Source organism: Martes martes, assembly GCF_963455335.1.
Source record: "Martes martes genome assembly, chromosome: 15".
Lineage (NCBI taxonomy): Eukaryota > Metazoa > Chordata > Mammalia > Carnivora > Mustelidae > Martes > Martes martes.
This window is the reverse complement of record NC_137903.1, coordinates 48798746-48826512: the sequence shown is the minus strand read 5'-3', so window position 1 is coordinate 48826512 and position 27767 is coordinate 48798746. Positions and strand designations below refer to the sequence as shown.

General features: G+C 43.7%; 1 protein-coding gene across 1 annotated transcript in view; it reads right to left on the bottom strand.

Moving 5' to 3' along the window:
- COLGALT2 (collagen beta(1-O)galactosyltransferase 2) overlaps positions 1-23248 on the bottom strand; it is a 99258-nt gene extending 76010 nt beyond the window's left edge. The window contains exon 1 of the mRNA XM_080824928.1: positions 22680-23248. Coding sequence (XP_080681054.1) covers positions 22680-22942 — 263 coding nt within the window. The 5' untranslated portion in view covers positions 22943-23248. The remainder of the gene's footprint in view (positions 1-22679) is intronic.
- Between the last annotated feature and the right edge of the window lie 4519 nt (positions 23249-27767).

The window sequence follows — 27767 nt, the reverse complement described above, 5'->3', positions numbered from 1 at the left end:
TCGTTTCTGAGACCATACAAAGTGAATAAATTATGACAAAATAGGGTTTTTTTATGGACTGAGTGACCCCTGATTATTAAATTTATCTCTGAGTCAAAGCGATTTAAAAATTTCCACTGTGGTTATAAATTATCAGTCACTAAAATGTAAATCATTCACTGAATTAAACCAAAGATCCAGGAAGGAATTATACAGCCAGCTTGGAGCAGGCGTGTTGTGCTAAGAACCACCCTTCAGTGTGGCAAAGCAGCTGAAACAGAATGTTTTCAAAGCATTTTATTGTGGGAAATGAGTCCGGGTGTTAAAATGCTATTTATAACTACAAATTTGGGGATGCTGTTTTTTTAAATGTTAAATAAGGATAAACTTCATTAATTGAGAGAGTGCTCATATGAAACTTTAATTGAAAGAACAGCTGGTTTGTGAGACAATCAAAAGTAAAAACAAGGTTTTAAAGGGACTATGTACCGGGCACCTGGGTGACTCAGTTAAGCATCTGCCTTCAGTTCAGGTCATGATCCCAGGGTCCTGGGATCGAGTCCTGCATCCGGCTCCCTGTTCAGTGAGGAATCTGCTTCTCCCTCTACCTCTCCCCCTTGCTTGTGATCTCTCTCTCTCATGCTTTCGCTCTCTCAAATAGATAAATAAAATCTTAAAAATAAAAATAAAGGGACTATGGTGTTACACCCCAGTGGCAGGGTGCTGAAGGAGGGCAGGAGTTGGGTTTGAAATCTAAGGATGTAGACAGGACCAAATCAAAGCTTTGTTCGGCCTGAAACCTATATAACTTGGGGGAACTCATTTTAAGAAAAAGAATATAAGGGTGGGTGCTTTCCTGACTCAGTAGAGCATGCAACTCTCGATCTCAGGGTTGTGAATTTGAACCCCACGTTGGGGATAGAGATTACTTAAAAAAAAAAAAAAGGCAGGGTGCCTGGGTGGCTCAGTGGTTTAAGCCGCTGCCTTCGGCTCAGGTCATGATCTCAGGGTCCCGGGATCGAGTCCTGCATCGGGCTCCCTGCTTGGCAGGGAGCCTGCTTCCCTCTCACTCTCTGCCTGCCTCTCTGCCTACTTGTGATCTCTCTCTGTCAAATAAATAAATAAAATCTTAAAAAAAAAAAGGCAATATAAAGTTCCAAATGTAAAATTCAGTATTAAAGCCAATATGTATTCATAATGAAAAAATAACAATCCAAATAATTATAACAAATTAATAGTTTTGTAACTAATAATTATCAAAATATAATTAAACATAAATTATTATATAAATAGAATTAGTAATTAAGACATAGTTATAATTATTCATAAAAATTTTTCAAGACCTAAGAAATGCCACGAGCATCCAAAATTCAGAAAAATATTTTATTAATTAATTACCTGACATACTTCTATAAATATACCTTCTTAGGTTTTCTTAAAAAAGATTTTATTTATTTATTTGAGGGAGAGAGAGAGAGAGCACAAGCCGGTGGAGCAGCGGGCAGAGGGAGAGGGAGAAGGGAGCCGGACACAGGACTCGATACCAGGACCCTGGGCTTAGGGCAGACACTTCACCGACTGAGCCACCCAGGCACCCCACCTTCTTCGATTTTTGTTCACGCACTCTCTATATGTAAATCATACCTCTTCAGAGGACAATAATTTTACCACATCTCTTTGTATAGAGCATACAAATATAATTTGGTCTTTCTCAACCAAAATTGATTGAAATTTGCTTTTTATTAAGAGTTTAGAAAACTCGCGAGCCCTTTCACTGCACGTGTGACATTTTTGTGGGCCATCTCCACTGGAACCGCCAGACTTTGTCCGCTCGAGGTGCGTTCGGGGTGCCAGAACACAGAGGGGGCTTGCTGCCCCGCCGAAGCCACGTGTGTCCTCAGACCCAGTGCCAAAGGTCTGTGCTCGTCAGACACGGCGATTCTGATATATTTTATTTCATGTGAAAAAGGAAAAAAGGAGTGTCCCATGAGTTTCCAATTATATTCAGTTCTACTCACTGCATTATCACATATGTTTCTGATAGAAGAGAAATCTAGTTTTGCCCAGAAGTTAATGAGAACTAAATCATTCTTTAAAAAATGTTCACGGCTGATGATGGGAAGTAGTTTTCAGAGACAAGTTTCAACGACTGTCTCTCCACCAAACCTCGCTTCCTTCTGATACCAGCAGCACAACACAGCCTTTGGTTCTTTACCTCTGTGTCCTGCAGACTATAAGGGCAAGAAAATACATGCATGAAAGTGACTCCAAACCATATTATTCCCCTAACTCCAAACTAAATGCATCCCTAAGTCAGCTTCTCCTTAACCAGATCCCCAGAGCACCCACTGCCCCTCCAATACCACTTATAATAAGGGCAAGTGTGTTGGAGAGGAAACTGGCTGAGTGGTCTTAGCCAATTGCTGATAAACTATTTTCCTTTTTGCACATTTTACCAAAACAGATGTTGGATACATGGCAATGGGCCCCCTAGCAGGGAGACTGGAGCTCAAAGTTCATGAGCTCCACAGTCAACCCACATTTGAGCCTGGGTCAGGTCTCTGCTCTGCCACTGATCAGATGAAAAATCCTAATTTGTCTGGATTTCATTTTCCCTCGGTCAGAGGAGGCTACTAATAACAAGAGTTGTCTAATGCAGTTGTTAGGATCTCTACATGAATTCATTCATGAGAAGTGCCGTGGTAATACCTGGTACATAGTAAGTATCCAGTCAATATCAGCTGTCATTATTAAGTGAAGGGTATTAGACTGCAGAGTACCGTATAATATAATTAACTCTTTAGAAAAATCATTCATATACCAACAACAAAGACATTAAGCAGACACAACTGTCATATATTAATTAAAAATGATTTTCCAAGGACAGCAAGAGCATTATCCTAAATTACCAAGTGTACTTGGAAAAATGAAACTACTTATAAAAATTATATGTTGAGAGGTGGCTGGCTGGTTCAGCTGGTGGAGCGTGTGGTTCTTGATCTCAGGGCTGTGAATTTGAGCCCCACACTGGGTATTAAGATTACTTAAAAATAAATTTTTTAAAAAATCATACTTTGAGAAATTTAACTCATATAAACTGAACACCCCTTCTTCCCATCTCACTATGTCTGAACTGGGGGACGGGTGATTTGTTCCACTATTGTATTAGAGGGGGGAGAAGGATATATCTTTTCTAGTATTAATTATGATAAATGGTCTGTTATATTGCCTTCCCTAGGAAGCATATAAAGTTTCCGTTCCCAGAAATCAAGGTTTCGAAATATCTTCCGAAGCAAAGCAAACAAAATGGAAAACAAATCTTAACAATGATTTCATTCATGGGACTCTTTTTATTGCTAATAAAATCAAGGAATAGTACAAACCTTTTCAGACTACACACACCCTTTGTTGTACCTTAAAAATGTAGATATTTGCTAAAATATACACGGAATTACTGCACACAAAAATATTTAAGTGAGAAAACCTAAGAGATTTTAGAGCCAAACTTGTCACAGAGGCCCTTACAAAAATAAATATGTGATCTTTCAAAGTCATGAATTCATATTCTGGAAGATGTTCCTGACAGGAAGGATCAGAATAAATTGAGAAGGTAGAAATATTTTCTGTCAGTAGCAAGCCGTAAAAATGCCAAAAGCAGGGCAGTGGGGAAGCTTTTAAAAATAAATAGAGATCATTGTGGAACCATACATCTGCTTAAAGCAAACCAGATTACCATCATTATTTTATTAGAGGTTAGTTTTTGAAACATCTTGAATGTGAACACTTGAATTGGAACGACTAGGACCCTTTCTTAGAGTCCCTGTGAATATGCCCCTCCCTTTGAAAACAAACAAGTCATTGCTCTCCATTCTGATTCGTGGATTCTCGGTTGCACTCTGTGAAGGCAGAGAAAATGTCATTGACCTAAAGAATCTAAATCGTAAGGGGTGAAAAGCAGCGTTTGTGAGGGCTCAGGTATGAGACAGAAAAATCCTGGCAGTTATCTTATTTTTCATGAAGAAACCAGAGCTGAGCTTTGCCAAGCAGACAGCTATGAGCTCACTGGTCTGAAATAATTACTCATTGAGATTTTTCCCCAGGACAGAAGTAATGGGTTTATGCAGCAAGCATCGCTTGAATATTGGTTTACGGGGTTTTTTTTTTTAAATCAGTCATCAGTACCCTTTGTACTTGGGCCTCACAAAGTTTTCAGTTACATTAATGGACAAAGTAGGAGATTAAAAAGAAAATAAATATTCAACCAAAGCAGATTATTTTTAATTCATGTTTTTTATGTCTGGTGATCTCATTCCTGACTTGGGAGATAAAGAAGTCAAAGCCTCCAGCAATTGGAACTGACAGAGGAGTTGTTAAGTGTTTAACATCCCACAGTTGATACTCAGAAATTAAGCATACACTGAAGCAAACCCAAAACAAATTGCTCTGTTTAGCCCAGAGCCGATCTGAGAAATGTTCTTTTTAATCAAGATGAGATGTACTATGATGTCAACTGAGGGACCAGGGATATCAAAAGTGGACTGTGTTCAAGTGATTTCTGTGGAAAGGTACAGAACAAGATCTAGAACACTGATCTATATTTTTTGCAAATTTCTGCTTCACGTCTAAAGAAAACAAATTGAAATACAGCAAATAATTCACCTAAAACTCAGGGATGTAATGTTAGCAGGTCCTTTCAATACCCATAACCTGTTGTAAGAGACGAATGCAGATCCGATGATGTCTAGCACTTACTTGCTTTCTAGAATCTTTGGATGGCTGTGTAGAATGTCCTCATTTCTTGTTAGAATCGCATGTTTTGTTTAGTCTTATTTTGTTATTTTCAAGTAAAGCACTTTAATTTTGGCCCTCTGAATCCTGTTAGTGGATGGCATTTCCACTGATGACAATAGAGGGGAGAGAAGTCTTTTGAGAACATTCCACTGTGAAATCAGGATGCAGGGGAGGCTGAAGTAAGGAATTTGCTGACATTTTAATTGACTGACCTTTCACAACACTCAGAGGCTAGTAGTACAAATATTTCACTAACTAGTGGCACTTCAACTGTGTTGTTAAATTGATCAATAAGAATTAAAATAAAAGCATGTTACGCTTTTGTTGATGATATTGGAAACGGACCCTACTGCCCCAAGAAGAAGCTCAAAGAACGGAGTGCCATTCAGAAGGCAAAACGGACATCTGTCCAAAATAGATTAGCTATACCAGCTTTGTTTGCTCTCTTCCAACAAGTGAAATCTTTTTTTTAGAAACCTGACTGGTTACCTTTTTTTCCTCTTTCCTCCCTTCTCTACCGTCTTGACAAGGTAGGTCCCCATCATTCAGACCTCAGCTCAAATATCATCTTCCCACAAATCCCTTCTCCCCATCTCATGTACTTTTCTATCATCACTGTCCCCCAGTACAACACAAGCTCCATGGGAGCAGGGTCTCTATCCACAGCACCTTTAAGAATGTTGTTCATTGTGTTCTTAGACTATAAGGGTCAGGAGTTTATGACATTCTTACTTAGAGTCTCTCAAGAGCTCCTACTGAGATGTCATCTGAAAGCCAGACTCGGCTAGAAGATACGCTTCCTACGTAGATCACTCTCATGGCAGCAAGGTGGTGCTGGCTTTTGGTTACAGGTCTTAGTTCCTCCTCCCATGAGAAGCCCATGGGCTTCTCTTTAGGACTCTTTCAGTGCTTTCAAGGCATGCAGCAAGCAATCCATGAGACCATGACAGAAATTGCAATGCCTTTTATGATTGGTCTTTGAAAGGCACAGTTAACTGCCAACAGTACTTTTGATCACCTGATTCAGCATGGGGAAAAATCCCAAAGGGTTGACCACCCAGAGGCAAAGATCATTTGGGGCCATCAAGGAGCTTGGTTACCATCCTGCTGGGTAGTTTACTATTGAAAAATCAGGACTTTAGGAGTGCCTGGGTGGCTCAGTCGGTTAAGCACCTGTCTTCAGCTCGGGTCATGATCCCAGAGCCCCTCCTGTCTGCTTGTGCTCATTCTCTCCCTCTCTCCCTCTCTCCCTCTCTCTCTCTCTCTCTCAAATGAATAAAATCTTAAAAAGAAAAAAAAAAGCAGGCCTTTAAGGTAAGACAAGAAAATATCCATGGACCTCGTATTTTTACGTAAGACTTCAATTCTGAAAATATTTTTAAAGACATAATCACGGCGTTCTACTTTTCTATGGAGCCTGAAGAAAGTACGTATTTCTTCTCAGTGACAGGATCAAATGAAAAGAATCATAAAATAACAACTGCTGTCCCTCTCACTTTTCATTTCATGACAGGTTTTGTTTTACAGTCTACTTGGTTGTGGATAGGCAGCACTCAAGCTCTTTGAAACGTAAAAGCAAGAGGAAGGCCAAGTTCAAATTAAGTTGGGAAGAGTTCAAACAAGTCTTTGGAAGCAGGTCCCCAGACAGGATCTACAGCCCATGTCTCTTCTGAGACAATGACATATGTGATTCTTCTACCAAAAATGAGCTCACTTGTTAACGGTTGGTTGTTCAGGGGTCTGGAAACCATAGCATATTATTCTACCACTGTAAAACTGCAGACCGTAGCCATGTGTAACCTTGGTCTTTTTGGGGAGCAAAGGTCAAGGAAGGGAAACATTTTTTTTAAAGTTGCTCAAAACAAGACTTAACCTGTCTGGATTCTGTAAAGTCCTAATCATTTTTTACAGGGTATCTGAAGAATAGCTTCTCTTAATTCTTTCAGATAAGATACCTGAATTTCTAGCACCCCCAACCCTATCCATAAATAAGCAAGAGCAATCGGTCAATAAATTAACAAAAACCTACCGAGAAAAATGCCTCTTTGAAAAAATAAAAAGGAGACAATTGGAAAGAATTGGAAAAGAGACAATGGAATGAAATCCACAATGAGTTAGAGTAAGAGTAAAAGCAGTGAGGCTTTATTAGAATGAGAACTCCAAAAATCTACTACAGAGAAATGGTTTCAGAACGTGAAACGCAGACTATGGTTTATTTATCTTCTGTTCCTTTGACATCCAAAAGATTAACTGTTCCCTTTAGGGAAACTATTTGCTTTCTAGTTCAAAGCTACAGAATGTCAATGCAATTTCTTTTCTTTTCTTTTCTTTTTTTTAAGATTTTATTTATTTATTTGACAGACAGAGATGACAAGTAGGCAGAGAGGCAGGCAGAGAGGGGGAAGCAGGCTCCCCGCTGAGCAGAGAGCCCGATGCAGGGCTCGATCCCAGGACCCTGAGACCATGACCTGAGCCGAAGGCAGAGGCTTTAACCCACTGAGCCACCCAGGTGCCCCACTGCAATTTATTTTCTAAAACTTGACAGCTGATATACAGATTAGGGGAAGCAACACCAAATTTTGGATAAGTTATTACATAGAAGAGAAGAAAAGCTTCAAAATCCACTTGACTTCAGGGCAGAAACTGACCCTCTATCCCTTAAAATCATATTTACTGTTATATCAGAAGAAACACTCCTTAGGGCATTGTATGCTACCAGGCTGAGCCCCAGTGTTACTGAAGTATCCTAGGAGAGACAGAGACTCCAAACAGCGGACACTAGACTGTGGGCAACGGAGGCAGCCAGACGAGTAGCCAGAATCAGAGAGACCTGAGAAAGGCCGCCAAAGAGCCGTGCTTTCTTAGGATAATTCTGATACAGTGGAAGGCATTGCTTTTTTATTTGCTGGTTACAGCTCAGAAAAGAGCTCGATTTTAGAAACTGAACCCCAAGAATATCAAGTCAAAGAATCGCCACTAGGAATGATCTTTGGGGGGAAAAAAGGAATTTTTGCTTTATCTTATCTTTCTGTAGCATATAATTTCAAAATCAAGAGACAAGGGATTCGGCCTCCCTCATGTCCACTCCCCTCACTTATTCTGGGGCCCCTAAACTCTAGCAGCAGTAGCAGGGAAGGACAAAGCCCGACCCGGCTTCATGTTACAGGCGGGTTACAGGGGTACTCATGTTCCTGGCTTCGGAAGGCATCAATGCAGAGCAATCTTCAGCATCTCTACCGCATAATGACACCACTGTGCAGTAAAGCCTCTCCCCGGGGAAGGGCTAACACTTCTGTGCAATAATCCAGTAGTCTGGTGAAACTTGGCCTTCAACCGGCAGGTTCTCCCAACGTCCAAGTTGTGCATACATGCACTTTCCTCACACGATAGAGCAAAACACACAGGCTCATAGCCTGGCCAGAAGCTTCTGCAAAAAGAAACGCATGTTGTCTCCCATCACGATGGAAAATGTTAAACTCCCATTTTCGCCTTTTACAAAACCAGGGCAACTTCTAGCACAAACTTACATTTATTTCTTTTTACAGGCATGAGAAAAGGCAAATTTAATGAAACATTTGTAGGGTAGGTAGTCGTGCTGTAAACACTCCACCCTAAGCACTGATTTTCTCCATGTTCAAGTTAGGAACGATCTCTTCTGACGGTAATTTTCTGGGTTCCTTTCTTTTTTATCACAGCCCTTATTTTGGCTGTTGTTATTCCTAATGAGATGATATTTTCTTTCAGATTAGAGGTTATATTAGTCAAAGTTCTCATATACGTATGAGAGAGAGATTTTTAAGGAATTGGCTCACAATTCCTGGCAATGGTGGAAATTGGCAAGTTCAAAGTCCGTGTGGTGGTCCAGCAGGCTGGAGATCCAGGGAGGAGCCGATGTTGCAGTTCAAGTCCAGACTCAGTTTAATAGCAAGCACAATTTCTTCTTGGTCGAGGTGGTCAGTCTTTTGTTCTCTGCATACCTTCAACTGATTGCACGAGGCCCACCCACATTATGGAAGGCGACTTTTACTCAAAGTTCACTGATTTAAACGTAAATCTCATCTAAAAACAGCCTCTTGGAAACATCCAGAATAATGTTTGACCACCTTTCTGGGCACCATGGCCCGGCTAAGTTGATATATAAAATTAGCCATCGCGAAGGGCAAACATTTTTTTTTTAACTTTATAATTTCATGTAGCAACAAACCATTAGTCTGTGCACCAAGGATATGAGACATGGATAAGTCAAAACTACTGAATAAGTAAAGTATAAGTACAAATAAAGAAATGAAGACCCAAATGGCATCCCCAATAATAATTCGTCAACAGAGGAAGTTATTTCTTTTTACGTGGCGTCAGTGGTGTTGGTCAAATACCTAGCACCCTGTGGTTAGAAAAGCTTTGCAAGATCAGCCCATCCAGAACTTATTGTATAGATGAAGAGACCAAGGCAAGGCAAAGAATTCGAGAAAAATCTGAAAATATGGTGGAGCATGGCACAGACGGCACAAGAGAGCAAACAGCTAAGAGGCCAGATACCACCGCTATTGGAACACCCTGTATGGAATGTGCCAGACTATTTTCCGAGCCGAGATACAAATTACTCTCTGTTGTCTAAACACACAACTCCTGGGCCGCACAGCGAGAGACACAGCTCAAGGGTGTGCTGATGGAGTGTACCAAACAGACCTGGATATCAAAATTGGCCTTGGTATACCCAAAATACAGATAATCCCATCACGGATAATTGAGAGCCCAATGACTGCCTTTATTTTGATAAGATGCACGGGAAAAGGAGGGTTTGGCCTTTCCCATGCCACCATCAGCGAAGACTGGCCAGTGTGCCTGGGGTTGCATGCTTCCCAGAAGGACCCTTCATAATCTGCCTTTCGGGGGGAGGGGGCGTCCAGTCAATCTTGGTGAGTTACTGTCCTTTCCTCTTCAGACAAATGCTGGCACTTCTTCAGTTCACCAGGATTGGAACAGGCCTTAGGAAAAGCTATTAAGATTCAGCACCATTATCAAAGGGGACTTGGCGGAATCTAATCTTCTTGGGAGACAGAAGGCTGGCCCAGAAGTGGGGCTGTAACCTTCAGACACCTGCTGGTGCTGCTGCCATCTGATGCCTAAGAAATGAGGATCCACTGTGTCTGATGCCCAGATGAGGCTTTGAAGCTGAGTCAAGACCACAGGACAAAGGCGGCACTGTTTATGCAAATCGAGAAACAAAAGAAGCAAAAATCCAAAGCCATTGAAAGTAACATCAGAAATTCAATACCCAGAGATGATTAGAAGCTCTGCACCAGCATGAAACAGAGCGCCTAAAAGCAAGGCTGGGCAACACACCAAAACACATATCACGGGAAGGAATTCTGAGCGGCCGGCGTTTGGCAAGATGTGCTTAGAAGCCTTGATATACGCAGCTCCCTTAGCCAAGGGGCAGCATCTGTGCGCCATGGGCAGGAAGCCCTGGGCTGCGGCTGTCTCTGCACCTGGTGCATGCAGTCCCTTCGTGAGAAGCTCCAGTTCGTGCCCCTGCAAAGCCCGCCCTCTTGTTGCCATCCCTTGGCAGTTCAGTCACCCCGTAGCACCTGTCTTCTGCAGGAGACCACACTCTCAGTGAACACCAATGTGCACGCTATACAACAGCCTGAAATACAACGAGCTTCTGAGAAGACTTCGATTCTTGCTTTTTAGGCCACTCCAAAAAGATCTGAGTTTAGGCAGAGGGTCCAGGAAACGCCAATCATGCAGAGTTACTATTCACGAAAGTTCTCCGGATATGGTGACTCCCATGAAGGGCACACTACTGTCAGATCGGGAAGGCCCTCCAGAGAACATCTCATTCAAAGGTTCTCAAGCCTGGCAGCACAGTGCCACCCCCCTGGGAAGTTTTTAAAATATGTCACTTGCCCTGACCCTACCCCAGATGTTCAGACTTGAAAGGCTTGGGGGTAGGGCTGGGGCATCAGTGTCTTTTCAACCTTCATCAGATGATTCCAATAAGCAGCCACAGCTGAGAAACGCAACTGTAGCACCCTCCTCTTTCGTTCCAGGAGAGGAAACTGAGGTCCAGAGAGACTAAAGGGCTTGTACAAAATGACACAGCGTCAGGAATGCCTCCAGCTCTTTCATGAGACAACACAAAAAACGAAACGATGATATCTGCACACTGCGGGGAAAATGAATGAGCTGCTCTGAGTTAGGGGCAACTGTCCTGGAGACACCCAGGTACGCCAGACCACACCTTCCTCCCCAGATGGCTGTTGTTTCTCGGTGGGAGGCACTAAATGATGGGACACAGATCACATCCTCGAGAAGAAAAAGTACTGAAAAAATAAAGTGGATACATAATTTGAGAACTTTTGCTATGGAATTTTTCATAGACCTGTCACCAAAAAGAACACGGTAAAGCTAGGATATGGAACAGTAGATTTAGCAACTGAGCTGTGATCTATCCCAGAGAAGGCCGCCCTTGGGTGCACTTGGAATAACGCAACTATACCAAGTGAGAACATAACTCTGGGTGGCAGCAACCGACTCAGCACAATCCTTTGTACGGCAGACTGGAAGAGCGCAAATTCCCAAAAAGTTAAATTTTGATTCCATAAGTAATGAAGACCCTGGGCTTAGGAACTTTATAATATCATATAATTAAGGCCAATCTGCCAACTATTAGCCTGGGCTAATTTAGTAGACTGTTTATATTTTTCACAAATGAGGGGAGGAGGTTTTCATGACGTGCCAAAGAGAAAATCAAAGGTAAGAAAATTAATTACAAGCAACAAAGGAACCAAGCCTTGGGAATATGAGGACTGAAAGGTTCGAGGGACACTTTTTATTTAAAAGAAAATGCATTGATTTGATTTCCCTCCACTCTATTAAGAGACGTACATCCCTAGATGTCTTTTCTTTTATGAAACTAAATGCTTGATGAGCTCAAGATGGGAGATACACTGAACAAAGAGAAGGGTTTGAAGGAGGGTCATTTTATACTGTGCCCCAGTGCAAGGCACTCCACAGAGCGGGCAGGTTGGGGCACCGCCTTTAAAACACAAAACAAAACATAACTTGTTTAAAAATAGCCACTGTTGGAAGGAGGGAGAACACATGCACTTCACTCAATAAAAAAAACAAAGAACGCATACTTGGCAGAGCTGCCCGTACCTGACTACTTCTTATTAAGAAAACCCTTTGGCCTTCTTGATTGCTTAAGCAACTGGATCCCAAGTTTCGAAGATTCCACAGTATACCAACTTCCCAAGTTCTGAAAATCCCATGACCTGTACCTTAAATGGGTACACAGCTTTCAGCCCTTTCATGAGGGCCGCCCCCCCCCATTCCTCCCACAGCCCTTGTAATTCCGAAACCCACGGGTGCATCCAAATCATTCATATACATGTTTAAGATACAGATCCCAGGCCTTTCCCACAGGCCAACTGATTGAATGTGGTTGAAGAGGGGCCCAGAAACCCATGTAACTAATAAAAGTTGTAGGTGTTTTGGCCTCTAAGCCAGTATTTAGGAACCACTAGTTGAAGCCCAGCAGCCTTCAACCAAAAGGTCTGCAAAACAGTGATGAGGGCCATGTCCACTCATGGCCAAGGGACTTGACTGATGGGGTGAGCCACTTTTAGGCCACCTCAACTACTAATTTCAACATGATCACCTGGACTTACCCACATAGAGAATCTGTGATGGCCAAATAAATAAAAGGAGGTACCTAATACTTCTTAGTCTGTGGCTTTATAAATTCGTAGTTTATCTCAATAAAGAAAAATTTCTAGGATGGAAATCAATGTGCCCAATTCATCTTGAAGTCTAGCAAGACTGAGAAAAGGCAGGGAGATTTTTAAGTTTCTAAAATATTTTAGTCTGCTGGCTGTTTCAAGCCTTCCATGCCAGCTCCACGGAATCCATCTGAAACCCCAGACACGGTCTGACGGTCTGAATGCTCTCCCACCCCCCACCCCCACCCGTGCTTCCAGCAGAGGGAATGCAGTAATGTGGGGGCTGCATTAAGCTTACTGTTCAGTGGTGTGGTGATGACATGAAATATCCTGATTCCACTTGGCAGTAACTTTCCCCTATCTTGGCGGATCTCAGCCATAATCACTGTGGTGTGTGGAGCTTGAACAGATTATGGGGCTGGCTGGAAACCAAGAAACTGAAAAGCAGTTCAGTGGTCCAGCAAGGGACTCCGTGTTAGGAACGCTGCAGCTGCAAAAGTCCACAACCACATTTCTCACAGGTATCCCAGAAATTTCAGTTCCAGTCTTAGTCCCCAGGAAATTTTGCCTTTCCCAAGACCCCGAAAAGCAGCAATCTCTCACTTAACATGACTTGTTAGGGGAAAAAAATGCCAAACGATGTACATTCATTATATCCCCTTTCTCAGAATCCTCTCGAGTCCTACGAGAATAGGAAGCTTGCCATCGCCCACTCCCCTCCTCCCCTCCAAAATATATACAATCACTTTTCGAAAGAATGGGGAATGGAAAGAAGCGTCCTATTTCCCTGTTGTCTAAAATGTAGGCACTTTTAGCTACCTTCGTGGTTTTCTTGGACTTGACCACTGTTGTCGTCTGTAAAGACTTAGGCTACCATAAGAACATACCACAGACTGGGTGGCTTATGAACAGTAGGTTTTTCAAAGCTCTGGGAGCCGGAAGTCCAAGACCAGGATACCAGCATGCTTAGGTTCCTGGCGAAGACCCCGTTTCAGGATGCAGTCTTTTCTCTGGGTCCTCACATAGTAGAAGAGGTAAAGAAACTGTCTGGAGCCTCTTGCCCCAAGGGCACTAATCCCATTCATGAGAGCTCCTCCCATAAGACTTACGCAGCTCCCAAAGGCCCCACTTCTTAATACCATCATTTTGGGGAGGCAGGAAGCGGGGGTTGGGGCAGAAACAGTGAGACCACGGCAACAGCCAAAGTGGTGGACGTTGCCACTGACAAGCCTGACATGTCCTTCAACAGACATTAAAGTAATTCAACCTAGAGGGTAAAGAATGCTTCCAAAGCAGCCAGTGTGTTATCATTTAACCCAGGTCCTCATGAGAATGCTTTAACATCAAACCCCACCCCACACTCATTCCCCCTCCCCCACCATATTCTTAGGGCATATGCAGCCCAGGATCATTACTTATATTATTATTTATATTTCCAAAATGTACATCTTCTCAGGGGTCTTGAATCATTAAGCAGAAATGCTGGGGCGGGGGGTGGAAGGGGTTATTTTTCATTATGTTTGCAGAGGAAGAAATCGCATCGGCTAAACCAACAAGTCAGGGACAGCCCTCAGCTTGATGAATTTGACAAACAACCAAAATATAATAGCAATTGTTGTCTTGGTTAAATGAGATGTGTTGCGAAGTCGTAAGTTCAGCCCTGGCAGGATGTCATGAAGTTATTATTGGAAGTCTAAGTCTGAAAAGATTACTGTATGTGCTCCTAGAGAGGAAAAGAAATGCCCTCCAGACAGAGCTAAGGTTTAATTCATGCAAGAAGCTTGGCTAATGTCACCAACCACAAACGCTGCATTTTCACGGACCTGAAAGGCAGCATGTTCCAGTGAATTAATTACAGCCACTCTATTTATATTCTGCATGGCTTTTCAATTATTACCTATAATGGGATTCTTTTTTTCCTTTTATGAACACTAACACACAGTTTTTTCTACCAGAGGAAAGGAGAGCTGAGGGAAAAGTAACATGATCTTTTACCACTAGGTCATTCGCTGGCAGCTTGCCAAGCCTGCTCGTTCTAGAAGGGTCGAGTCTTAGGGCTCCCGAGGATCTGAGCAACGGTCCCCACCCAAATTTCTACAAGGGCCAGGCAAGCCATGTCAAAGAGCCAGGCAGTGGTGGGTAATATTACTGCACAGAGGATGAGCCTGATGGGGATGTGACTGCCTGGGCAAAGGTCAGGGGACAGGCGACTCACTGCTGTGTACAAATGCACGCCTGGAGAGGCAGGTGCTGGTTCCACAGGCTTGTTCAGTTTGTGCAAAGTTATCCAACTAGACATTTAGGATATAAGCACTTTGGGGATGTCTATTATACTTTGTTTAAAAAAAAAAAGTTTTTTTGTTTTTAAATGGGCTCAGGACCAGATTTTCTAGGGCCCAGAGACACAAGGACAAGAGAACAGGATGAGTGTAACGTAGGAAGTGTTAGTAAGTACCTGGAACGGGTGTTGTGTTAAACTGGCTTTTACTGAGCCACCCAGGGCATGGGCAGAGGTGGGCTGGCAGAGTTTTAAAAAGCTGGGATTAGAGACAGAGATTTTAAATCGTCACAGTTAGGCAGAACAGGATATATAAAACACTCATTTGGGTTGACATTAAAAGAACATATGTACATGCACAGAAACCTTCTAGGAGAATGTACAAGGAGCTGTTAATGTTAGTTGTCTCTGGCAGGTGGCATAAAGTAGAAGGTAGATTTACTTTTTATCATGTTTCTATTCAGCCTGTTTGAATCTTTATTATGGGAGGATATTACTATTTCAGTTGAAAAGAGAAAAAAATCAGGAAAGTTCTTGTAACTAAATTACTATTAAATAAATCTATGAAATCCCTAAGGGATTTCAGAATTTTTAAAATCAGCAATTTTTGATGTGTCCACAGTGTAAGTGCAGTTAAATGAACAAATAACTCCTTTGAGAATAAAGATGTCAGGACATGCACAACAGACACATTTCATAATTCTTGATGAATAATAGCTATGATTTAAACACATAGAGTGACCCGTCTTCAGAATATGGTAACTGCGGAACAGGACAAACAACCATATTACAGGCTAATCAATTTCTCTAAATATTATTTATTTGAGACAGAGAGAGTGAGAGAGTGGGGGGAGAGGGGCAGAAGGAGAGGGAGAGAGAGAGTCTTAAGCAGACTCCACAGTGATCACAGAGCCCCATTCAGGGCTCAATCCCATGACCCTGAGGATCATGACCTGAGCCAAAACCAAGAGTCAGACCCTTAACTAAAGGCACTACGTAGGTGCCCCTAATTAATGTTTTTCGGGAAGACAGTGCCACACACTGATACTACCCATGTGTACACTTAAGTGTTGGAAAAAGGGCCGGGGCACAGCCGGCAGCCTCCCTGGTTACAAAGCTTCCATCGCTCATTCCTTTGACCACGAGAGACAGTCAAGGGAGAAGACTGTTTATGCACCTGGAGCCACAAAGAAGCTCAGTGGTAGAATCACCTAGAAAAAGTTGCTGAAGACAAATCTGTAAAAACCAAACCCTGCTTGAATAACTGGCATATGCCTTTAAACCATGAGTTATATTTGTTATAAAGTAATCCAGGGGTGCCTGCGTGCCTCGGTTGGTTAAGCACTGACGCTTGATTTCAGCTCAGGTCACAATCTCAGGGTCATGAGATCAAGCCCTGCGTCAGACTCCATGCTCAGAGTGGAGTCTCCTTGAAATTCTCTCTTTCCTCTCCCTCTGCCACTCTCCAGCCTCAAAATAAATAAATAAATAAATAAATAAAATCTTTTTAAAAAATCAACATTAAAACAGTCACACTGGGTTTAAAATCTAGAATTCTGTTATCTCATTCCAAGACTTATTCACTGTATAATATACTAGGGGGAAAAATCTTTCAATTGTCCTACGTTTTGGGTTCCTCATCCATGGACATCAATTAATAAAATAGAACCAGGGGAATTTAGGCATCCTTTTATCAATCATTTCAGTTTTTACCCAAAGGAAATACACAATTCTGAAGCTCAGTCATGTTTTGAAATTGAAGGGTGGGGAGATGATGGATAGTTTTCTCCAGCCATTTGGAAGAAGGTTAAGTTTAAAGGTCAACTTTTTTTTTTTAAATTATTTATTTGTTTGATAGACAGATTACAAGTAGGCAGAGAGGCAGGCAGAGAGAGAGAGAGGAGGAGGCAGGCTCCCCACTGAGCAGGGAGCCTGATGCGGGGCTCGATCCCAGGACCCTGGGACCATGACCTGAGCTGAAGGCAGAGGCTTTAATCCACTGAGCCACCCAGGTGCCCCCCCCTTTTTTATACAGTTTAATGAGACCACTAATTAAAAAGGCTGAAAAACTGTAACTGTTTTACCACTATGCACCCAAGATGCTGTAGCCACCATGCATATGAATAGTGCTGCCATATTCATTTGCCACTAACAACACTTGATAAATTTCCTTCTTTTGCTATCAATTGTGATCATAGCAAGTGATCTGCATAATAATTATGTACAATTCATATATTTAGTCTGACTCTGTACCTATGAAATCCACCAATATAAAGCCGAGTTTGGTAACTAGAAAGTGGCTAAGCTAAGTGACGAAATTATCAAGACAGCGGAAGGGAACCACTGAATCCATTGTGTCATTCAAGCAGAAGGGGCCATTCTTGTTTGGAAGAAACACTGGCACTCTTATCTTCTTCCTAAGTTGGGTCAACTGAAGCAAAAACTAGCACTAATTGGTCCTTTCTTGATCTTAAACAGACCATCTGTACTCAGTCTGGGACATGAGCTGCTTGGGTCACATCCTTGCTCTACCATGCACTAGCCTTGTGACCTCACGCAAGTTATTTAAATTCCCTGTGTCTCCGCTGTCTTCTGTGTAAAGTGAGAAGAGTCATAACACCTCTCGCCTAGGGTTGTTGTCAGGGTTAAATTTAGTTATCTTATCAGAGTGTTTAGGTTTCATTAGTAAATGAACGTTAGTTTTCATTCTGCTAATACTTTGTTTTGTTGGAAAGAGACTGCCTTGTGAATATACATTGTTTTGAAAATCTTCATTTGGAAACAGAAAGGAGATGGGACCAAAAGGAAAAGATGGCTCGAAATAGCAACTCTTGTCTATCTAGTAGCATTTACATGAAAGACATAGTCTATGCATTATTTCATTTGTTTAAAAACTTGTTAAAAAAAAAAAAACTCTTGGAGGTAGGTGTTATTATTGGTCATTTCCAGATGAAGAAGCTAGGCTTGGTTAGAGGTCTGCCAATGTGCCCGCAATCACACGGGAGATTCAAACCCTAGCATAGCTGACTGTAAACTTGGATACTCCCTCCTTGATACTACTAAACCACCAGGCTGGGGGGAAAAAAGCAGGAGGAGGAGCAGGAGGAGGAGGAGGAGGAGGAGGCGGAGGCGGAGGAGGAGGAGGAGGAGGAGGAGGAGGAGGAGGAGGAGGAGGAGAAAAAGAATGTGGAAAAGTGAGGAAAACAGACTAATGGAGAGAAGGGGACCAAAGTTTCATCTAATTTTTCACCCAGGAGCTGAAACTTCTATTCATAGGCATAACATAAGCACTGAATGCCAAGACTGTAATGATAAAATGTAACATTATTCTTGCTGGTGCTGGAAACTATGACTGGTAGTAGTCTGAAACATTTTGTAAACACACCTACTTTAGTGTGTCTCATTAAACATTCCCCAAAATGCTACTGGTTGAGCACCAAGAAGTGAAGAATAATCCAAGGTAATCTCCCAAACACTACAGCAACAAAGTCATGTGCAAAATGTGGGGCTCGGCACCCCAGAACAAGCAGAAGCCCACCAATGTTTACGTCGATGTCAGCAGAAAACCGTCTCTTGATTTAGAAAGCCGTACAATGGTTCCCAATGTAGTATGCTACTTTTCAAACCTCCACCAAATGAAATGCTCAGATGGTTCTATCATTACATGGCACTTACTGCATTATGATGGCACAGACTGAGTCCCCACTGTCTTCCCACAGGCAACCATAGGCTCCAAGAGACAAACTGAATGTGTCTTTTGGGTCAAATGTTTTTCCTTGTGCCCTGCTCCATTTTTCATTATCATGGCAACTTGGCACTCCTCGCCTTAATCACAGGTTTGGGAAGGGGGATGAGGTCAGCCTTCCCTCTGTTGCTAAGGCCACCGTTCATGGCTCCACTGAAGTAAAGTACACCCACCGCAGAGCATGCGCCACAGGCCCAACGGGTCGCTCTCGGCACAGCTGTGAGTCCCATCAACGCGGCGCAGGTTTTAATTAGGACACAAGGAACATCTTAGTTCCTTATCACCATTATGGTATTTGAAGGAGAACTCTTCACTCGATGGGGGTTTTGAGATCACAGTGGTAAATGTGACAGGTTTTCCCTTTGCCTGGTACAAAGTGCCTCTAAAACACAAACTTTCCTTAATTCAATCTAATCTAAATAAACTTAATGCTAACTGAGATAACTGTACTCAGTCTCTGACAGTAATATTTTTCAGGGCAATTTATTGATACTGATGGCAAATATGTTCCATAACTTTCAGTGGGGAAAAAAAAATACAGCAATGGGAAGTCTGAATGTGCTCAATGAGCCATACCTCTGACTCCTACAGGAAAGAAGTCTTAACGGATGTTCCTCTGGCCAGTGTCAGTGGTAAGCAGATGAATGAGAAGGATGAGTGTGCACAGAGCTTTGGCGATAAGACTAAATGGAAGTTGGCAGCCCAGGCACTATATGCCACCTGGTTCTGTTGTATAAAGTTCTGGGTAGCTAAAGCCATTTTTGACATTGATCATCTTTGACGTTAGTGTATGCTGGCTTTGCAGAGTGGATACTCAGTCCGGCATCTCAGAATATTGAGTAGAGCTTGAGACCAAGAGACTGAAAGGAAGTAACTCACAGAAGCTCCTCAAAGCTATAGCATCCTAAATTGAGTTATCGCTTCCTCCTGGAGGGTAATGTCCCATAACCTCCACAGCCAAATACTCGCCTAATGCCAGTCTCGGAGTTAGCAGCTACGGTGGTACAATGCAGTGAATTGGAGATTTGCACTCAGGAAACCTGCCTCCTGCTTTATTGCTCCTGCGGGAAACTCTGGTTAATGTCCCAGTGTCTTTTTTATTTTCCCCTCACTGTTCCTTCTTTCTAGAACCCTCCATACTTTCCAGGTTTTAGTGAATTCCTATTTGTCTTGCTAAACTGGCTTCCAACTAAGGGTGGGCTCTCCTCAAGAAGGCTTCCATGAACACATAACTGCTCCAATCTGATCTAGAAGTCCTTTGTCACTCCCTTAAACCCTATGAATGCCATTCAGATCACCTTACACTGCCCAGTAAAAAGAGCCATATTTGTCTGTGAGAAGCCACACCTTACTCAACTTTTTTTCAGCTGGAACCTGGCATAGTGCCCTGATCTCACAAAAGCTGGTCATTAGGAGTGTGTGCTTGCATAACCTCTCTGTGCCTCAGTTTTCTCGTCTGTAAAAGGGTATAATCACAGTACATACCTAACAGTGGATGTAAATGCTCAGAATAAATGCTTGGAATAAATATGAGCTCTTCTAGGGGCACCTGGCTGGCTCAGTGGGTTAAAGCTTCTGCCTTCAGGTCATGGTCTCAGGGTCCTGGGATCGAGCCCTGCATTGGGCTCTCTGCTTAGCGGGGAGCCTGCTTCCCCCACTCTCTCTGCCTGTCTCTCTGCCTACTTGTGATCTCTGTCTGTTAAATAAATAAATAAAATCTTTAAAAAAAGAATAAACGTGAGTTCTTCTTATTAAGTATTTGTGAAATTAGTAAATAAGTGTAATCTTAAGTCAGTTATTTCAGGTACAGTGTCCTCTTCTATAACATGCAGATAAGTTTATTTCTTTACAGTGTGGTAGTAAGGATCAAATGAGATGACGCAGTTAATGAAAGTGCTTTGAGAGCTATAGAGGACTAGGTTTAAATGGCCCTTTTGGTTATTATTACCTAATAAATGATATAAGGTTTCTAAACCAGAACTCAAAGAAGAGTCTTTAGTGACTAATGCAATGGTGGCTCAAGGCCTGTTCAAACTTTGTTTTTTCCTTAACTTTGCAACTCTGGCCATAACGGACAAGGCACAATTACATGGACTATGAACAAGGTTAAGGGAAAATAGATCCCAAAAGTCAATGGAGAATTGGAATACTAACCATCTGAAAAGAACGTCCATATCCACAAAATATTGAACATCCAGAGAACTTAGGATACAGAATCATTGTTAGTTGATTCTGATCATATCACAAAATCTATGGAATTCAAGAGCTGGGAAGAATTTTGGTAATCATTTCTTCCAATTCCTTCATTCTACTGATGAGGAAACTGATGTCTACGGGCCCCAAATAACTGACCCAAAGCCATATATCAAGCGAGTGACGAACAGCTTGCCTCCTAATCTGTAGCCTATAGGTTTACATTAATTTTGTTTGTATCATGTTGCCACCACTATTTTTGTAGGGCGGACTTCAGAGGCAAACTTGGGTTCCAATTCCAGTCTTACCATTTATTAATTCTGTGACTTTAAGGGAGTTCTTGAACTGATGGAAGTCACAGTTGCTTCATCTGTAAAATAGGAATCCTAGTGTCTCTTTTAAAACTTCACCCTATGATAGAATAGAGGGTGTCTGTACATCAGGTAGCAACTGTGCCTCGTACCTGCCGCAGCCTTCACGAACTTCCTAGAGTAACTTAAAAGGGAACAATGTTCTTTCAAACCAAACAATGCATAAAGACCAAGACCATATTGGATAACATCTCTGCTGAAGAGAGCATCTAAGAACTGACATTTGCGAAATTTTCTTTGGTATTGAAGTGGTTAAAAAAAATCCTTCTTCCTTCTGGTTTAAAACCTGGCTGCACCCCCGTTCTCCCTTTCCACATCCCGTGCCCTTCTCCGTGGCAACAGTCACGCATAACAGGGTCATAGTAAAGCAGTGTATAGCACAGAGCGGCTCTATATCTCGTGTTTGCGCTCTCACCTCCGCACCTCTCCCACCAGGTACGGTCAGGCTGCCAATTCCGGCTACTCCCCTACCGTCCTCCCTTCTCTTTCTGCTCAACCGCAGCTCTAAGGATGTGTCTTGTGTGAGGACGGGGGCCTTTATCAACGCAACATAGAAACTGCTCCGGAGCGAGCAGGGCTCTGTCTTCCTCGGAGGACCAGAGCTCTCTTGTCCGCGTTCCCGGCTGCCTATCCCCGCGGCCAGCGTCCACCTCCTCCAACACAGGCCTTTCGGCGGGGCCCCCTGACTACCCACGTCTCGCCCTCTGATACCCGCCTTTCTAAAGGTGCGAGACCAGACCAAGTTCTAGAAGTCGGTGCAGGCAGCCACTCGCACCGCTGTCCCAGCCCTCCCCGCAACAAACATAGTACCGGGCGCTGGGCTCTATCCCGGGGCGACAAAACTTGGCTGTCTGCCTTCTCGAAGGCAGCTCCGTCCCCCCTGGGCACCCCGCGTGCTTTGCATCTGCGGCGAGGAATGAGCCCCAGGAGGGTGCCCAGGGCGCGCACAGTCTGAAGCACGCGGCGGCGACAGGGCCCGCCGTGGTGGCGCGGTTGAGAAGACACCGTGAGACCCATCTAACCTCAGACTCGGAGTCCACACCTCCTCTCCACCCCGACCGCCGCCCCCTCTCCCGGGAGAACCAGGAGCCACTATTCTGGCCTCTGAGGTGGGAGAGCAGGAGCCGGACCCCGGGAAGCCAGGGCGGCTCACACTGGTCGCCATCCAGCCGCTCCGGAGCCCCCCTGCCAGCCACAGTGAGGCTTCCCGCCGCGTCCGGACGACCAGGCGGCGGTGGGCACCCCTATTCCCTCACTCCAGGGCTAGGGGTATGAGGCGGGAAAAAGGAAACCTCGCGAGTTGGAAGGCGGCGCCGCCAGCCCTCTTGCGCGGTCCCCACAAGCCCTTGTCGGGGAAAGGGACGAGGCCTCCCGGACCCACAACACCGCCCCCCTCCCCACACGCCCAGGAGCTCGGGCCCGGCGGGCCATCCCCACCCGCACCCCCGGCGCACGCAGCCCCGCGCGTCCTTCCCCAACGCGACCGCCGGCTCGCATCCGCCCGGGAGCGGCGCGGGGCGTCCGGGGGAGTGCGCCCCGCGCTCCCCGCGTGCCCCACGGTCCCGGGCCGGGCGGCCGCAGCCCGGCGCGCTCACCAGATGGCCATCCTGCTCTTGGGGTAGTCCAGCCGCTCCAGGCAGCCGAGGAAGTGAGGCAGCGCGTGCGCCGCGTTGCGGGCGAGGATGGCCACTAGCACCGTGGGTCTCTGCACCGGCGACTCGGGGAAAACCTCCGGCTCCTCTTCGTCGTGCTCCGAGTCGGGCTCCGCGGCGAAGCGCGCCCGGCAGCCGCGGCGGAGCAGAGCGGCGGACAGGAGCAGCAGCGAGCAGGCGAGGGTGGCGGCGCGGCGCGCAGCCATGTTCGCGGCCGCGGCGGGCGGCGGTAGACTGGCGGCCCGAGGGCGCGGAGGCCGGCTGCGAGGGCTGGACGGGGGACGCGGCTGCCGGGTCGGCTGGCGCGCGCACGCTGGCACCGGGCCCTGCAGCCCGGGAGCCTCCAGCCGCCGCCGCACCCGCCAGGCCCTGCAGCGGGGGCGCTCCGAGGACCTGCGGCCGCCGCGCACGCCTGGGGCTCCGGCTCGCCGACAGCCGCGTGTGGGGGGCTGTCCGTCCCGAGTCCCGCGGAAAGTTCCTCTAGTCCAGGCTCAGCTCGTACAGCTGAGGTCTGTGGCTTCCCCCGGAGCCGCGAGGTGTGGCCGTCTCTGCCAATGAGCGGTGTGTGTGTGTGTGTGTGTGTGTGTACATAACGGTGCAACTCCGAGAAAATTTATTCTGCTTTTGCAAACCGCAGTCTAAAGTCCTTCACAGTGATGCAATGTATCCAGTTTTGCATAATGCACCTATTGACTAGACGGGTAGAGTTCTAAAATGGAAAGTCACCCAGGTGTCCATTACTATGGTAAACATTTTTTTTTTTTAACTTCCACAAAGGCAGAGTGTTTGCATTTCCCTATACACTCACTCAATTCCTCTTGAAGTTCATCCTTGACTGAGCAGAACCCCATTACACCAAGCTTGCAGACTTGGAGAATTTGAGAGTCAGACTGAATCCTTCATAATTAAAAGGAAGCCCCTTAAGGCGCCTTAAGAACCCCCATCCATCCCCCTTTCCCCCCTAGGGTCCTGCGCTTCCTCACAGGATGGCATAAAAGCCGAGTTTCACCTAAATGATTTTCTTTTTCCTCAGTGACCCAAAGAGTAACAAATGCAGGGAAGATTCATACCTGTTGGAGTAGGAGAGAGAGAAATAAGGAAAGAGAGAGGAAGGGGTGAAGGAAGAACACAATTAGCACATAAAATGTCATTACTAGGATACACCGCCACGGGATATCTGCTCTTTGAACATAACATAGGAAAGTGAGGAATGAAATCTGGAGTTCCTTCTTTATGGAATTGTGTAGCTTTTGATCTATCTATGTGCAGGATGGGTTGGTACCACTGCACATCCCTGACCTCCAACCCCAATTCACCCTCAGCCCTGTCCCACAGATTTTTACTTCTTTTGTGTCCCTCCTTTGCAACTGTTAGAAGGCTTCATCGCTCTCCTCCCATCCCCTCAGCTCCTCATAAGACTTTCACCTCCTTTGTTGAGCTCCCTCAATGGCCTGTCACTAATATCCCTACCTGCAGGCTCCTGTTCCTAACAGAGCTGTTGACCCCATCCCCTCCGTTCTCATCCATGACTTGGCTTTGCTCCATCATTTATCTTTACTCTCTACCAAATCTGCAAGTGGCCCCTCTCTACCAGCTCTTCCCCCTCAAGATAAAAACTTAGTCCTCTCCTATCCTTGGTGGGGGGGGGGGGGGAGGAAAATGTTCTTTTAATCCTGTGTCTCCTAGCAATCCCCTCAGTCTTGGCCAAGCTCCTTCAAAAAGGGGTCTACACTTGCTTTATCCACTTCTTCATCTCCCACCTCTCCTGCCTCTTTACAGAGACTGTTCCGGCAAAGCCACAGATGACCTCAGAATTTTGCAAGATTCAGTGACCTCTTTTCAGTTCTCATCTTCCTGGACCTGTTTCTACCTGTGTTTGCACCCTGTTACCAGGTGCCCCTTCGCAATGTGCTACTCTTCTAGCACCATATGGTCTCCCAGCATAATTGCACCATGCAAATCTATGTCTCTTGGTCTAACCTCTTCTCTGACATTTAAACTTTTATATAGAGTGACCTACGCACATTTCCTTCTCCTCCATCCTCCTTCGGAAACTGCCGTTGCTATCCTGCATATAGGCCACAGGGACTGTTAGTGTGCCCTTTCCCCGGGATGAGATGGGATTGATGGACACTTGCTGGCATTCCTAGAGCCTAGTCTTGCAGGGTGTATCCAGTTTTCTGAATGTTCTCCTTGCTGATTACAAAAAGAACCTGTTAACCATTTATGGCCTGGCAAAGAAAATGACATTTTCCCTGATGGTGGAGATTTGTAAAATACACATTTCACATTCTGTGAATATGTATTTTATTAATCATAAGAACAGGCATATAATATGGAAACAATAGTTTATATGTGTGAAATGTAGTGTAGATTTAATTAGTCTGCAGACAAAGCTTGGTGCGGAAGCAGATTCCACAGCAGAATATATAAACTTTGCAAAACTCTGTTACCCATTGGGCTAACTAATGAATTCAGTAAAATTACAAGATACAAAATCAATATGCAAAAATAAGTTGGGTATATACACTAACAACAAACTACCTGAAAAAAAAATCCAATTTTCAGTGGCATCAAAAACAATAAAATATTTAGGAATAAATTTAATGAAGGACGTGAAAGACCTGTACATTGAAAACTATTGATGAAAGAAATTGAAGATGACAAAAATAAGTGGAAGTATATCCTCTGTTTATGGATTGGAAGACTTTACTAGTGTTAAAATGTCCATACTAATCAAAGCCATCTATAGATTCCATGCTATTCCTTTCAAGATTCCAGTGGCAATTTTAAAGAAAAAAGTCCTAAAATTCATATGGAACAACAAAAGACCCTGAATAACCAAAATAATCTTGAGAAAGAACAAAGAAGGAGGCATCATGCTTCCTAATTTCAAACTATCTCACAAAGCTATAATAGTTAAAACAGTAAGATACTGGCATAAAAGGGGACACACAGACAAATAGAACAGAATTGAGAGCCCAGGAATAAACCCATTTATATATGCTCAACTAGTGTTTGACAAGGGAGCCAGGAATGCACAATGGAAAAAGATCATCTCTTCAGTAAATGGTACTGGGAAAACTAGATATTTGCACACAAAGGAATGAAACTGGACCTTTACACCACTTGAAAAATTAACTTGAAACAGGTTAAAGACCTAAACATAGGGACGTCTGGGTGGCTCAGTTGGTTAAGCGGCTGTCTTCAGCTCAGGTCATGATCCCAGCGTCCTGGGATCAAGTCCCACATGGGGCTCCTTGCTTGGCGGGGAGCCTGCTTCTCCCTCTGCCTCTGCCTACCACTCTATCTGCCTGTGCTCTCTCTCTCTCTAACAAATAAATAAATTAAAAAAAAAAAAGACCTAAACATAAGAACTGGAACTACATAATTCCTACAAGAAAATACAGGAGAAAGCTCCTTAACATTGGTCTTGGTAATGATTTTTTTTTTTCAAAATGATACCAAAGGCACAAGCAACAAAAGGAAAAATAAACAAATAGGACTACCTTAAACTAAAATGCCTCTGTCAACAAGATGAAAAGACAAGCTATGGAATGGAGAAAATGTTTCCAAACCATGTATCTGATAAGGCGGTTAATACCCAAAATATACAAGGAAATCGTGCAACTTAATAGCACGCCAATAATCCTATTTTCAAATGGGCAAAGACCTGAATAGATATTTTCCCAAAGAAGATATACAAATGGCTGATAGGTGCATGAAAAGGTGCTCAGCATCATCAAGGAAATCATCAGGGAAATGCAAATCAAAACCACAATGACTATCACCTCACACCTATTAGAAGGACTATGATCGAAAAGACAATAGGTAACAAATGCTGTCAAGGATGTGGAGAAAAGTAAGCAATCTGTACACTGTTGGTGGGAATGCAAATTGAGGTAACCATTATGGAAAACAGTATGGGGTTTTCTCAAAACATTAAAAATAGATCATGTGATTAAATCTAATGATTCAACTTCTGCTTTTAGATGTGAAGTAAATGAAGCGATAGTCTCAAAAACATATCTGCACCCCCATGTTCACTGCAGCATTATCTGTAGTAGCCATGACACGAAAAAATAAGTGTCTGCTGGTGGGTAAATGGATAAAGAAAATGTGGCCTGAGAGTGTGTGTGTGTGTGTGTGTGTGTGTGTGTGTGTGTGTGTATACATGAAATATACATTTATAAAAAGAAGGAAATCCCTTCATTTGTGACAACATGTGAACTTTGAGGCTATTATGCTAAGGAAAATAAATCTGAGAACTCTCTTATACGGTTATATATGGAATCCAAAAAAGCCAAACTCACAGAGACAGAGAGTAGAATGGTGGTTGCCAGGATTGGGGGATGGGAGAATGGGTGAAGGTGGCCAAAGGGTACAACCATCTGTTTATAAAAGGAATCAGTTCTGGAGATGTAATGTACAACACGATGACTATAGTTAAGAACACCGCATCATACACTTGAAAGTTGCCAATAGAATAGATCTTAGCACAAAGTTCGTTTGACATTTAAAAAATCACTCAAAAGAATTTTACAAAATCCAATGTGCAGTCTCATATTGAGCTCACTCAACCTGATAAAGGCAATGCACAATACCCTACACCTAACGATATATTTAATGGTGAAAGAATAAAAGTTTTCCTCGTAAGATCAAGAACAAGACAAGAATGTCCTAACTCAGCAGTTCCATTCGATATTGTGGTGGATGTTTTAAATAGGGCAATAAAGAAGGAAGGAAGGGAAGGAGGGAAAGAAGGAATTAGAAGTGAAGGGAGAGGGAGGTGGCAGGAACAGAGTTAGGGATGGAAGGAAATAGGGAGGGACATTTAAAACAAGCTAAGTATGTCAGCAGATATATTTTAACATGAACGTGTAGGGTAGATTTAGTCCTTCTATGCCAGTGGATCCAAATTCAATGATTTATTGAAATCTATTTCACTAACAAGATAAAAAATATGTTGAAGGTGGAAAAAGAAAAAAAAAACTATCACAAATCCACTACCCCACCACAACCACTGTTGAA